This window comes from Ylistrum balloti, unplaced genomic scaffold (genome assembly GCF_031769215.1).
Source record: "Ylistrum balloti isolate Yb309-2 unplaced genomic scaffold, AGI_CSIRO_Ybal_v1 Utg369572, whole genome shotgun sequence".
NCBI lineage: Eukaryota > Metazoa > Mollusca > Bivalvia > Pectinida > Pectinidae > Ylistrum > Ylistrum balloti.
This window is the reverse complement of record NW_026781867.1, coordinates 105,191-120,758: the sequence shown is the minus strand read 5'-3', so window position 1 is coordinate 120,758 and position 15,568 is coordinate 105,191. Positions and strand designations below refer to the sequence as shown.

Below are 15,568 nucleotides of genomic sequence, written 5' to 3'. Positions count from 1 at the left end.
CAATGATAAAACATGCAGATGATAATGATGATAAACCTGGCCCCACATCGAGGAGCAGACGCCAATAGTGTATTGTTTTTAGATGTAGATCAGCAATGTGTTTGTCAACACACCTGTAAATTCACCAGTAGAGCCATCACACTGAATCTTTACACCCTGGAATCTGCTTTTTAACTCTACAGTTTGTGGCTCTTCCTTCCCTAAAGCCTAATCAGACGTGGTCTGGCCCATAAATCACCAGTAAATGTACAGAAGTAATAGGGTCATTATCTATCTTTAATATACAGCTAAATTACATCACCAACCTTATCCTAAATATCACACCACATGTCAATATACAGCTAAATTACATCACCATCCTCTTCCTAAATATCACACCACATGTCAATATACAGCTAAATATACAGCTACATCACCAACTTTATCCTAAATATCACACCACATGTCAATATACAGCTAAATTACATCACCAACCTTATCCTAAATATCACACCACATGTCAATATACAGCTAAATTACATCACCAACCTTATCCTAAATATCACACCACATGTCAATATACAGCTAAATTACATCACCAACCTTATCCTAAATATCACACCACATGTCAATATACAGCTAAATTACATCACCAACCTTATCCTAAATATCACACCACATGTCAATATACAGCTAAATTACATCACCAACCTTATCCTAAATATCACACCACATGTCAATATACAGCTAAATTACATCACCAACCTTATCCTAAATATCACACCACATGTCAATATACAGCTACATCACCAACCTTATCCTAAATATCACACCACATGTCAATATACAGCTACATCACCAACCTTATCCTAAATATCACACCACATGTCAATATACAGCTAAATTACATCACCAACCTTATCCTAAATATCACACCACATGTCAATATACAGCTAAATTACATCACCAACCTTATCCTAAATATCACACCACATGTCAATATACAGCTAAATTACATCACCAACCTCTTCCTAAATATCACACCACATGTCAATATATAGCTACATCACCAACCTTATCCTAAATATCACACCACATGTCAATATACAGCTAAATTACATCACCAACCTTATCCTAAATATCACACCACATGTCAATATACAGCTACATCACCAACCTTATCCTAAATATCACACCACATGTCAATATACAGCTAAATTACATCACCAACCTTATCCTAAATATCACACCACATGTCAATATACAGCTACATTACATCACCAACCTCCAGCCCAGTCGAGTGCTGTCTTATGTAAACTTGATACAAATATTGTTATATTATAATTTAATAGTCAAATTTATAAAATAAATATTTATGTATTTATCATATGGAAAGAAAATTTTACTGAATCAAATCTCACAAATAATTTAGAGAGAAAATAAACTGAAGCATGAAAATGAAATGACTGTTTGACAAATCATAAACAAAATTTCTGAAACTAATTTACAACAGTAAACATCCTGTTGTTAACATCCTATTTATTAAAATTTTCTTTCATCACAATTTGATTTCAAAATCATACATTGTCCAAATATTACTCATTTTGACCCATATCTAACAAAATAAATGTGCACTAACACACTTCATGATGATTAATGCAATAAATAAAGCACAAATCTGATTTTAAGAAGTCAAAATTGACATTGAAAAAACAAATCTTTAATCAAAATATGTAGATTTTGGGAAGTAAACACAACAGGAAAAAAAAGAAAAGCAATTAGTTAATCACCAGTGAAATGTACAATCCTTATACAATGATTAAGTAAACCTACCTGATAAGTATAACTTTACAATTATATATTACTCAAAAGTACACAGAGTGGGGCAGTGTTTCTGGTCATGTTGTGGTGTACAGTTTAACCCAGCATGGGTGATCCTTAGCTTTACAGTCGTACTGTCAGTTCTCAAAACTGCCACCCCAAAACCACAAACTCTAATTCTAGCTAATTACCTAGGTAGGTGACGCTTAAAGAAGAAACTTCCAAGGCCACCTGCGAAAACTTTTATCTATCTATTGCAAACAGCAATACATTCAGGATGCTTTTTTGGGAGGTATTCTAATATACAGTCATCTCTCAACTATGTCTCCATTTGAAAAACTGATAGCTTTCTCTGAGGGATGAGCAAGAAGGTTGAAGAATGGCAATCATAGTGTCATAAATGTACTGTTAATAATTTTTTCCCATATTTAATTTCTTGTGTATTTTTGATAAACATTTTTTTTAACTTCATGAATAACACATCTAGGTTATTAAAGAAAATATTTCTCTCTCAAAATAAAATAAAAAAAATCCTTTTAATTTAGATAGAAATTCATCTTGGGATGTCTCTTCAATTCTGAACCCTTATTGTGTTTCTAAACTTTAAATATGTAAATTTGTTATTTAGTCTGAATATCTGCACACCATCACATTATGGTTCAGAACAACCGTCAGTGCAGGTCAGAACAACCATCCTAAACGCAATAGGAAATTCAAATTTTTCATTTGACAGTTTTATTGTAAAATGTGATATTTAATTTCTTATATCTGAAAATCTGAAAATATAATGTTACAACTACTGATTATAAAATATTTATCTACAGCCTTTGTTGGCTAAGTGTTTACAGTGACGTCATGAGAGATCGGACATTATCTAACCAGCTGGCGTGCCCTTGGCTGGGCTCCTGTGTATAAGTAGTCAGGTTTATTGGGATCTTACTTCTGTATTACCACATTGGATAGGCATAAACCGTAGATAACTGGTATATCTGATTATACACTGTAACTTAGAATCAGTTTATACAAAATATTGCAGGGAAAGTGGAAAGTCTTATCGTATTATGATATTATCAGAGTATTCCTGAAAGCTTATTAGCTGTAAAGAGATACATCCGAATGTGTTTTAAATACAAAAAATACATACTTGTACCTTTAAAAAACATGTAAAATGTTCCGAGATTTTAACCTTGTATAATCCTTCAATATCTAAATTCATTAAAAAAAAACAGCGAAGAAAAAGTCCAAAAAATGAAACCTCCGGCATATGATATTTATCTGTATCACAGCTGAGTATGTAAATCAACATCAAGATTTGGTATCTGAGCGTGGTCAAATACACACACACAGGCATTGAAACTTGATCTGTGTCTGTTATTAGAAAGCCAGCTAGTGGCCATGTGTCCCCTGCTGTAACACAGACCACACTTTATATCAGAAGGTGGGTTAGGTAATATACCCCAACCTGTTAATTAGTCGCCAATTAGGGGAGGCACATTACACTTTAGTTCCTCCCACCATCTAACCACATTTTATGTCCATTTCAAAGACAGGATTAAAATTGATGTCTTTTACAGATATAAACCAAGTCATGCTGGACACCTGATACACAGATTCTGGTTTACATAATGGTAAACCAGGGACCCTCAATCTATACTTATCTGACTGTAATCTCCTACCAAATTACTGAAAAAGGTCAAAAGTTGAACATGAATAACCTTGGAGGCAAAATTCAAGGTCATATTCTTGTCATATTTTTATTACTAAAATTTTCATGTATTGCCACAATAACAGTTTTCTCTGATGAAATCAGAGTCAACACTTTTCTTATAATTTCAAAAAAAAAAAAAAAAAATGGCATGAATTTTTATTAGTTAATTTTCTTTTGAATATGTTTCAAAGGTAGTAAACATGAAAGTAGATTAGACAAGAAAACACGAGTATCTAGGAATGTCGTTAAAACGGAATGTGATACATATGTACAAGTTACATTGGACTGAATTCACAAAGTTTCAGAATTAGTAAAATACTTGAGTGTGTGTCTAGATTCCTGTAATGCCTATGTATATAAGGTTGGCATACAGAGATGTTTGTAAAGTGTGTCCAATTAAACACCCAGAAAGCATATCTTTCCTTAAATGTTATGACGGTAAACAAACCCAGTTTCCAAAATCATATATTAGAAAAATTTACAATTGTAAATAATCTCGACATTTTGAATTGTATCAGGTATAATGCAAAGTACTTGTAACTGTTTTTGGTATTTCCGATATTTTAAATATGTATCCGACCGACAGTAAATCAAAAATATCAATGTTTCCAGAGATCAGACCCCCAGACAACATGGAATACCATCAGGTCAGTCCTTACTTGTACTTTAAACCTCATTTCTACAGATGACTCAAAATATATACCCATGTTTCTCAAATGACAGCCACTATCAACAATGGTTTACATGTCTTCAAAATGTACAGCTACCATATACATGTTCTTCATGGTATTGCACGAACCTTCATAAGACTTACAACTAGCCATACACACACTATGTGTATACCAAAACATCACTATATATTCATATTTGAGCAGTGAGTATTTCATATTATTGTGTAATAGATTAACACCTCCCTCCATTTTTTGCGGGGAATTGTTCTTTCATGTACACTAGGTGTTAAGGCTGATATTTTCATCAATAATAAAAAATACCTAACATTTTTCTAGCTCTCTATCCCCCCTCAACTGGTCTCCCTCCTATCCACCTTAATAAGAATATCCATTTTTTTCTAAATCTGCCCATGACTGACACTATAGTCAATAATTGAGGATACCTGTTATTTTTCTAAATCTCTCCCCCCACCCCCTTCACAGTGGTTATAAGTGGTTATAACTGACAGGGGTGATAAGAGATCCCCCCACTACCAATTAATGTCACACTGGAGAACCTAAATCTAATCAAACATTTAACAATCTATAAATGAGAAGCACATCTGGTGGTTCCTACCAAGTCCTATAACAATTAAAGTCAAATAACCACTAATATATGGGACCTTATCCACCCAAACAAATCATTTAGGTATTTACACTAAGGTATGTAGGTACAGAGGCCGACACTTATCAGGGGAGACAATTGTACACTTGTGTATCAGGTGATGACACATACCAAATTAATGGTGTAAATCTGAGAGGAGGACCAAAATTCTGAGTACCTTTTGTACTAATAAGCGAATTAATGCAGAAGATCTTGGCACTAATATAATATATCTACACTAAATGAAGGAATTAGTCTCTGTCCCACTCCTAGTATATTTGTTTACACAATATCATGTACCAATCAATTATAACTTATACCATTAACTCTCCCAGTTCACACTTGTTTATCAGATTTCCTTTTGATACAGTTTCCTTGTTTATTTCCCTTAGTCCTGTTTTTGTTTAAGAACATGCTGAGAAAGTTTTCTTTAACTGCAAATAAAAACTGAACTTGTGGGGTAATTAAAGGAACATACTCTTATCAAAATAATGATAGACAGAAAACAAATAACTAGAGATTTCTTTCTTTTGGTTACTGATGTGAAAATCATATTTTGTAAAAAGAACTGCCTTTTTCCTGCGTAAAACCTTTTTACTTTTTAACATAAGAATGAAATGTCAACATGAACCTTAGTGATTGTCATCTAAATTAGCCAATCTCGGGAGACGTAAGTCTATCGGTATGTATACAAGAAAACATGATGGGATGTATCTGTGTTCTGATATCAGACAGCTCCTATCTTACATCCACATTAACAAAAACAGGCCTGGATAGCTGACAGAGTGCTGATGTATATAAATATGAGCGTAAAATATGATAAAAAATGGGTTGTAATCTCCATCTGACATCTCCCACCCTAGGACATGCTTCTTGTGATCAGCTCTCGCTATGATTTGTGTTTTTCCCCCAGCAGATGCATGTTTACCCCTGGAGCCATTGTCAATCACTCCACTAATAAGACAGGCACAGTTTAATTTTGTTCCCACAGGTACTACCACTGTTCCAAATCCCTGTCCCACTGGTACCATTTTTCCTAACCTAATTCCCACCGACAGCTACCCCACTGTTCCAAATCCCCACCCCACAGGTACCCTTTTTCCTCACCTAATTACCATCCCACAGTTACTCCACCATCCTGAATCCCCACCCCACAGGTACCATTTTTACTAACCTTATTCCCATCCCACAAGTACTCCACTGTTCCAAATCCTCACCACACAGATGCTCCACACCTTATCCATACCCTAAAGACAGTACAATTCCTTATCCTGACCTGTAGGTAATCTGGTCCAAATCCCCACCCTAAAGGTACCAGTATTACAAATCCCAACCCTAAAGGTACCAGTATTACAAATCCCCACCCTAAAGGTACTAGTGTTACAAATCCCCACCCTAAAGGTACCAGTGTTACAAATCCCCCACCCTAAAGGTACCAGTATCACAAATCCCCACCCTAAAGATACCAGTGTTACAAATCCCCTACCCTAAAGGTACCAGTATTACAAATCCCCATCCTAAAGGTACCAGTATTACAAATCCCAACCCTAAAGGTACAAGTGTTACAAATCCCCACCCTAAAGGTACAAGTGTTACAAATCCCAACCCTAAAGGTACCAGTATCACAAATCCCAACCCTAAAGGTACAAGTGTTACAAATCCCCACCCTAAAGGTACCAGTGTTACAAATCCCCACCCTAAAGGTACCAGAATTACAAATCCCCCACCCTAAAGGTACCAGTATCACAAATCCCCACCCTAAAGATACCAGTGTTACAAATCCCCTACCCTAAAGGTACCAGTATTACAAATCCCCATCCTAAAGGTACCAGTATTACAAATCCCAACCCTAAAGGTACAAGTGTTACAAATCCCCACCCTAAAGGTACCAGTGTTACAAATCCCAACCCTAAAGGTACCAGTATCACAAATCCCAACCCTAAAGGTACAAGTGTTACAAATCCCCACCCTAAAGGTACCAGTGTTACAAATCCCCACCCTAAAGGTACCAGAATTACAAATCCCCACCCTAAAGATACCAGAATTACAAATCCCCACCCTAAAGGTGTATAAAAACCCTCCTAATAATTCTTAACTCTCTTTCCAGAACAATGCTTCTCTCCGTACTGTAAAGTTAAAGGATGAGTACTTGATACCCTCATTATTATTATAACTTAACTCCAACCCTCATCCCAGGGACAGATTTTACCTTTCCTATTCTCCACACCCACAAGTTGTTACACCTTCCCTACTACAACACCCCCAGGTGCATATCACCTTTCAGTAAAACCAAGCTGTAAAAAGCAGTAAAACCTCATCTTTCTACATCTACATTCAATCTTGTCTGTAATCAACCCCAAACTCAAAAAAATTCTATCACAAATTCAAACAAATTTTTCATAGGTCACACAAGTCACACTACTCTTTCCAAAGAAAAATAAAACAATGTTTTTTTCACAATATTTTTTTCATTTCTTTATGCAGCAAAAAAGGGTTTTTGTTGGTGTTTGGTTAACACCAGATAACAAGTATTTGTATGTAGGAAGATATATTCATGGTAGATCTTCTTGTAAACACTGATGAATTGGATGTTATGGTTATTTGTAAATCAGGGAGAGGGTTTTTCTTTATCAGTTCACAACTGAGAAGTACAGTGTTTTGATTTGTGACAAGACTATGACAAATTGCCTTTTCACAATGTCAAGAAATCGCTCACCATCTGACACAGAACCAGCTGTCCGTAGCCTTGAAATATCTACCATTTCAACACCTGGGCTTTAAAACCTATATTTAAAATTTAGGACTTCAGACTGAGAAAGGTTGGGATGAACATATAAACTCGACATCATATTCCTGTTACATTCCACGATTTTTGTTGGTTGATAAAACCAGAGACAGCACATCTGGGTCTATATAAAGCTTGGCACTTAATATTTTGTCAGAAATCTATAAACTGTAGGAACGTGTATAAAGATGTCCCCTGTTCTAGAGAGATAAGACGCAAGTTTATTTTAAAATGTGATGATACTGGTACCATGACGTCTAACCCCTGGTATTTATCTGTAATTCTTTATTTACAAGCCATCTGTATCATCATAGACCTCCTGGTACACTTCCTAAAACAGGAAAATAATATCAAGCCGATACATAATGACTGTAGCTGGATGAACTCACACTTTTGTTGGAAATCCTAAAGAGCATGGCCTAAGGGGGATAACTCTGTAGTATGTAGTTTTGGCTGGAGAAAAACACCTGTATATTTTAAACCTAATCTTAACAGTCTGATTTACTTGTAACAATTTTAACCCAGACAAAAATCCTCAGCATATATTTCCCCTGTGTCATATCAGTAAGAAAATAGCCTCGTTTATTTCTCCTGTTTCATATAACACCATAAAAAGTGATTAGAAACTAGCCTGTACTTACATCATGTGCTTCTTCTATCACAGCTCTTATCACGACGCCAGTAAACTGGATCACTGCAGCCCTGATCTCATCCCTAGAGAGGCAAGAAATCAAAAATGTTATCACTTTTCCCTGTATAAACAACTTATCTCAAAAACTAAATATTGCGGTCAGTTTCAATTTCAGTTCCATTCTTCCGCCCACTCGTGAGAAAATCATTGCCTTGTACGTTTAATACTCTGAAGATTTGAACTAAAATTTATATAATGAAAATTCAAATGATATATCAACTGTAGAATATAAATGATATGGAATTCCATACATTTTTAGGATAGACAAATAACATCATAATAGACAAATTTAATTGGAACTTTTAAAACTTTTCGGTAACCTGAATTATATAATATTTACCACGTCTTCCATTGTCTGGGAAATCTTGCCAAAATGTGGGTATATCAAGTTCAGGAATGCAGGGGTCTGAGTTGCCTAATTTGATTTCAATTATTTTTATTCCTGTCATGAGGTAGTGATATATATATCCTGTATGGTGTTGAAGGTTGCCATAGATAATAGAGAACAAGACCATGTGTAATACTCTCTTAGTACTGACGAGGATTGTGAACCCCCAAAGCACTTACATACCTCGGGTTAGACTGGATAGTGTGTAGGCATGTCTCCAGTATCTACAAGGATAAAGTTTACAAGGTTAAAGGTCGAAAAACCTAAATAAATCATTATGACATGGTTCAGACAACTAAGATTACAACTATGACAAAAGTATCTAAATAAATCACCTTGGAAATGGTTACAAGAGTAAAGGCCACAGTATCCTGATAAATAACATTGACAAAGTTCACAAAGGTAAAGGTCAGAGCAATCTGATAAATAACATTGACAAAGGTCACAAGGGTAAAGGTCAGAGCAGCCTTATAAATGATATTGACATAGGTCACACAAGTAAAGGTCAGAGCAGTCTGATAATTACAATGACAAGGTCAAATGGGTAAAGGTCAAAACAGTTTGATAAATAACATTGACAAAAGTTAAAAGGTTAAAGGTCATAGCAGTGTGATAATTACAATGACAAGGTCAAAAGGGTAAAGATCAAAGCAATCTTATGAATAACATTGTGACAAAGGTCACATGGTTAAAAGTCAAAGCAGATTGTTGATTACAATGACAAGGTCAAAAGGGTAAAGGTTAAATCATTCTGATACATATCATTTACAAAGGTCATATGAGTTAAGGCCAGAGAATTCTGATAAGCCACAATGACCAAAGGTCACAGGGGTAAACGGCAGAATACATAAATAATGAAGTTTCAAAACATCTTCCTAATTCTCTTCAAACATATATAACACAGCAAAACAAAGCACTTAGGAAATACATCCTCAAATTACAATTTTTCAATGTCAGAATGTCAAGCATCAATCTGTATTTATAAGAGAGCACTATATACTCTGTATGACTCATGATGAGTAAAACAATAAAAGGTAAGCTATGGTATATCTTACAGGAGTCTGTGATAGTCTGGTGTTTTTTCTCATATATTACATCACAGTATCTATATAACAACAACAGGAGTCTGTGGTAGTCTGGTGTTTTTTCTCACATATTACAACAAGATATCTATATAACAACAACAGGAGTCTGTGATAGTCTGATGTTTTTTCTCATATATTACAACAAGATATCTATATAACAACAACAGGAGTCTGTGATAGTCTGGTGTTTTTTCTCATATATTACATCACAATATCTATATAACAACAACAGGAGTCTGTGATAGTCTGATGTTTTTTCTCATATATTACATCATAATATCTATATAACATGGACAAAAAAAAATATATATATATATTAAAGTTCAAAACATTTCTGGAAATTATTACAGGTGATTGGTTCACATGTCCATACCTCAGAAGAAACAATCAGACTAAGAGATGTAAACCTATGGTGTGAAGAGGATTTTCTATAATATACCTAAATCTGAACAACCCCCCCACCCCCGCCCCCCCCCCCAAAAAAAAAAAAAAAAAAACAGAAGGAATTTGTTGTTATGAGCAAAACGATAATAAAGTGAAATTAATTAATAACCAAAAAAGATTCTAAAGAGAAAAATAAATATGAATTGGTTTCAATGATTACAAAGTTATGTGACCCTTGTGTTAAAGGAAGAGATCTGTTTCCTATCTACTGTAAACAGACCTATTGCATGTGTATATACCGGCATTTTACCAGGTAATACAGTTAAACTATCATTAGAGAGTAATTGTAAGAGGAAAGGAATGCAAAGCGGTCATGTTGTCTATCAGAAAATCTACTGTGCTAAACACAGGTTCAGGACTGAAGGAATTAATCTTCCTTCTTCAAATTACCACTGACAATTCAAAATACTATTTAGCAAAATTTTTTTATCCATGTTTAGTTATCAAATTTTGGTAGTCATTATGAGAATGAATTAATTCCATCTAACATTCATACCAGAGTGAATGTTGATCTTCCATCTATAATACATAGAGTGTGCATGTATGAATGTAGGTAACTTGTAACAGTGTTACATGAATGTACAAAGGGAGGTAACCTGTGATGGCGTTGGTCCTCCTGACAATGTCCAGTCCCATGCAGAAAGAAGAGGATGGCAGGCTAATACTTCAAACACCTATAGATAAACAACAGATAAAGACTTAAATGTAATACAGCTTAATTTTACTTTGTTTTATAATCAAGAAATCTAGGAGGAAAACTACATGTAAATAATCTTAACATAAACTTTTTGAAAAACAAAATGCCTAAATTAGGGAGAAAAAATAATTCTGTTGATGCTTTTTAGACACCTGTATAGACTAATTAAGAACACTATAGCTTTTTTCAAAGGTTCTAAATTATCAATATATGTTACTGAAATAGCTTTACATAATAAATATGATTTTAACATAAATTTAGTTAATTTATTAACCTGTTTGTGTTTTTGCTAACTTTAGTACTAGACTTCCAACATTTTTTTCGTTTTAAGATTGGAAAAAATTAATGTAGAGATATGTACATGATGTTATATATTTACCTGGATAACATGACTTTTACCAGGATAATATGATTTTTATCTGGATAATATAGATATATAGATTCTGGATATTTTAGACATACCTGGATAACATAATGTTTATCTGGATGATATAGATCTTCCTGGATAGTATGATTTTTACCTGGATTATTTAAATTTACTTCAATAACATTACTTTACCAGGATGATATATATTTACCTTGATAGCATAATTATTACCTGGATGATTAAATTTACCTGTAGATTTACCTGGACTATTTAAATTTACCGGGATGATTTAAATTTACCTGGATTATTTAAATTCAATGCAATAATATTACTTTACTGTGATGATATAGATTTACCTTGATAACATAATTTTTACATGGATGATTTAAATTTACCTGTAGATTTACCTGGATGATCTTAATTTACCGGGATGATTTAAATTTACCTGGATGATCTTAATTTACCGGGATGATTTAAATTTACCTGGATGATTTAAATTTACCTGTAGATTTACCTGTATGATTTAAAGTTACCTGGATAACATGATTTTTGACTTGATACTATAGATTTACTAGGTAAACATGATTTTTACCTGGATGATACATTCATAGTGTGTCTCCTCAGTCAAGCCTCGTTGTAACAATAGATTCAGGATGGATACAGACTCTCCTATCTCGTTTCTAAGAGTGACCAGTAGATCTCTGCTGAACTCACTGGAGACCTCCACCCCCTGGAACACTAGTGTCCGCGTGTCCTCCTGTGTGGCATCAGACTGATCACCATAGAAAATATCTCTTATAAACACCAGTGCTATCAATCTCACCTCATAATAAGCACACTGTAGTAATCTCCTCAGGAGGGATATTATACCAGAGTTATTTCCCTTTACATGTGTGAGCTCTAGTCGTGCAACAGCCACAACAAATTCTGTAAATCCGGCCAGTTGTGGCCAATCCTTGAGGTCAAATAGGTCAAGTTCTTGTTGTAAAACTTTCGTATATTCATCTCTAATTGTTGTAAGTGTTAACAATATTTCTTCATCTTCCACATCTTGGTAAATCTTGATGATTCTGTACGTCACATTTAGAGCTTCTGTCCTTGTCATCACACAGGTATTTCGTCTGAAAAAAAGACATTTCAATATCATGAAATGTAGTTATATTGTCTTTAAATGTTGTTTATGACTGTATGTTCACTATCTATATGTTATATCAGGTCCCCTTATCTTTCCAACAGTCTGTAAATGTCTCCCTAGTCATCAGTTTTATCCAGACTCTCGCGTAGCATGATAGTTTGATCCTGATCAAATCAGATCAATCCATACACCACATTAACACTAGATCTAAATCACCACTCATCCCATAAAATCAGATAATGTGTTATCAATAGGCAGTCTTTATTGAAAAGTTCCATTATACTGTAAACAGAACAACATATAGTTATGTTATACGATGATGTAATGACAAACACGCTGCCACTGCCAGGATTTGAACTAACAACCCTTTGGTCTCTAGCCGAACACTCTACTGCTCTACAGAAGGGAAATTCCCACTAGCTGAGACAAGTAAGGTCACCTAAATTCTTCACACCTACACTACTCCCTCCTTCACAAAGTCTTTGACCCAAAAGACAACAACAACCCAGGTTCAATATCTCCAAGGAAGCATCTCAATCTCATATATCTTCTATCCTTGTGTGGTCAACAATGCTGAATCTGAAAGGAGGAGTATTGAAAACACCTTGCCACTGTGGGGTTCGAACTAGCGACATCTTCGAACTCTAGCTGTATACTCTACTGCTCGACCTAGGGGAAATTCCTACCAGTCAAGGCTAGTAAGGCAACCTGCACTCTCAACCTCTACAGCTAGTAAGGCAACCTGTACTCTCAACCTCTACAGCTAGTAAGGCAACCTGTACTCTCAACCTCTACAGCTAGTAAGGCAACCTGCACTCTCAACCTCTACAGCTAGTAAGGCAACCTGTGCTCTCAACCTCTACAGCTAGTAAGGCAACCTGTACTCTCAACCTCTACAGCTAGTAAGGCAACCTGTACTCTCAACCTCTACAGCTAGTAAGGCAACCTGTACTCTCAACCTCTACAGCTAGTAAGGCAACCTGTACTCTCAACCTCTACAGCTAGTAAGGCAACCTGTACTCTCAACCTCTACAGCTATTCCAATGTGAAGACATTACATGTGATCTGTAATATATCTGTGTTACCTTGTTATAAGCCAGATTTTGTTGAGCCACTTTGACAAGAGGAGATGACCAGCTTGGACCCTGATGTTCTCACTGACACTTGGTAGAGTCTGAATCAGCTGGTGGACCTGTGTGTACAAAAATATATATATCTATAATTGTTCATATCACAGATGCTGGAAAAGATCTATCGGTACAATTTCTATTTCTCGAATACAAAGTTAACATCGTTAAAGGACTATATGTGAACAACCATGTGTAATGATATTTCTAATCTGCCTGAAGTTTACCAGGGAATAATACTGGAGATTTTATAGTTTCCCAAGTCATGCAGAGTAAGACACTTGATATATTTTCTTCAAAATGAAACAAAAAAGATCCAATGATGATATATAAACAAACCTGGGGTAAGAGTCCATGGATGAGATTCTGATTGGGTGATTTCACGCCGAAGTCAGGAAGCATGTCCAGCAGTTGTGTAAGTACAGAGGTCAGCTGACCTGGGAGAACCAATGGCTGTAGAGCTTTGGCAGACATGATCCTAGTCTTGTATACAGCACTAGAACTGCATCTAAGATAGCAAACCAGTGATTAATTTATAATAATTCTGACGATAAATCTGTCTCTCTGTGAACCTATACATTCTCAAATCTCAAAAAGCTCAAATCTTACATCTTTCACTTTTCTTTTAATACTTACAGAACAACCAGGAACTCTCAAATAATCTTATACATCTAAAAATGTAATGTCTATTTTTGCCATGTCTAGAGCTTACTGACTGAAAGGAATATCAAAATACCATTAAGAAATTTATTGGTTTTGTTAAAGTTTAAAACATTCAGTATTTTATTGTAAGCATTTATAATATATCACCCTAATATTATTGCACATGTATCATTGCTTCAAGGTCTTATTTCATTATGTAAAAATAAATATTTCCAAACTAATATAAACAGGAACTGGAGTGGTAATTTACTAGTTACTGTTTTGGGGATGGGATACCTACTTAATGACGTATGGGATGAAGGCAGCCAGATTGAGGCTGGTATCAGCGCCCTCTAGATGAGAGGGAAACAACCTTCCGAGGACCATCAGTATGGGGTAGAGTGACGGATGCAGGTATAACATACCCTCAGAGTTCCTGCGTGTGAATAGTCAAATAGAAACATTTCATGTCAGTCTTCTGATTATCAGGTGTTGTACAAATGTATAGATATACATAGGTATTCTGTAGAATCTGTTCACCATCACACTGCTTCAGTTAGTGTCCATTGTTATACTTGTAAATTTACAGATGTTATTAAAACTTTAAATGCTAATGGTACACAGTATAATATATACTATCCTTGGAACATTTTGATTAAAAAAACAATGACATTAATTAATTAAAGAAACTAACACTTTGAAACTGGAAATAAGTAAGAAAGGTTTGTCCATGATATCATATTTAAATCCAAAGAATGATTGCAAATCAACCAGGAAATTGTATAATTAAAATCTTTTAATTAACATAATTACTGAAAACAATTTAGTATGGTTAAAACATTGTTAAAAAAGTACCTATAATTATTGTGTTATGAAGATTTGGTATAGAGACTAATGCTATCACTTCAGTCCTTCTCTACAGAAAATGATTAATAACATACCCTATGTTTTCTGTTGCTGTGGCTAGCTGGTCCAACAGAAACTTGTACAGAGAAGGGTATCTGTGGAAAAAGGCCCTTCCTGTCTGGCTGTCAGTAAATAAAATAGAATTGTGAAGTGAAAGATACACTTGTAATTTCTCTGAATGTCTTCAGTTAATATCTGCAATAGTGTCAATGCAATGTGAGGAGTCATTTGAATTTTCTAGATACATAGTACTTGAGACAAATTTTGAATTTTTTATGAAACAAACATTACACAGAATATTTAGACAAGTAACAGATTTCAAAATTATTTTACAAAAAAAAAAAAAAAAAAAATCCCTCTTAATGAAAGTTTGTATTGTCAATAATGAGACAACCTCTAACCAAGTTCACTATGGTCAGGCAACAGTGTAACCTTTGTGCCAGGAGACCATTATTAAAGATATATCCAGAATATCCTGG

General features: G+C 34.7%; 1 protein-coding gene across 1 annotated transcript in view; it reads right to left on the bottom strand.

The window, feature by feature from the left end:
* Positions 1 to 15,568, bottom strand: part of LOC132565104 (thyroid adenoma-associated protein homolog) — an 88,497-nt gene that overhangs the window by 47,673 nt on the left and 25,256 nt on the right. The window contains exons 28-35 of the mRNA XM_060229715.1: positions 15,125 to 15,211; positions 14,485 to 14,619; positions 13,881 to 14,049; positions 13,500 to 13,606; positions 11,872 to 12,400; positions 10,812 to 10,889; positions 8,870 to 8,910; positions 8,249 to 8,321 (exon numbers count right to left, since the gene is read on the bottom strand). Coding sequence (XP_060085698.1) covers positions 8,249 to 8,321; positions 8,870 to 8,910; positions 10,812 to 10,889; positions 11,872 to 12,400; positions 13,500 to 13,606; positions 13,881 to 14,049; positions 14,485 to 14,619; positions 15,125 to 15,211 — 1,219 coding nt within the window. The remainder of the gene's footprint in view (positions 1 to 8,248; positions 8,322 to 8,869; positions 8,911 to 10,811; positions 10,890 to 11,871; positions 12,401 to 13,499; positions 13,607 to 13,880; positions 14,050 to 14,484; positions 14,620 to 15,124; positions 15,212 to 15,568) is intronic.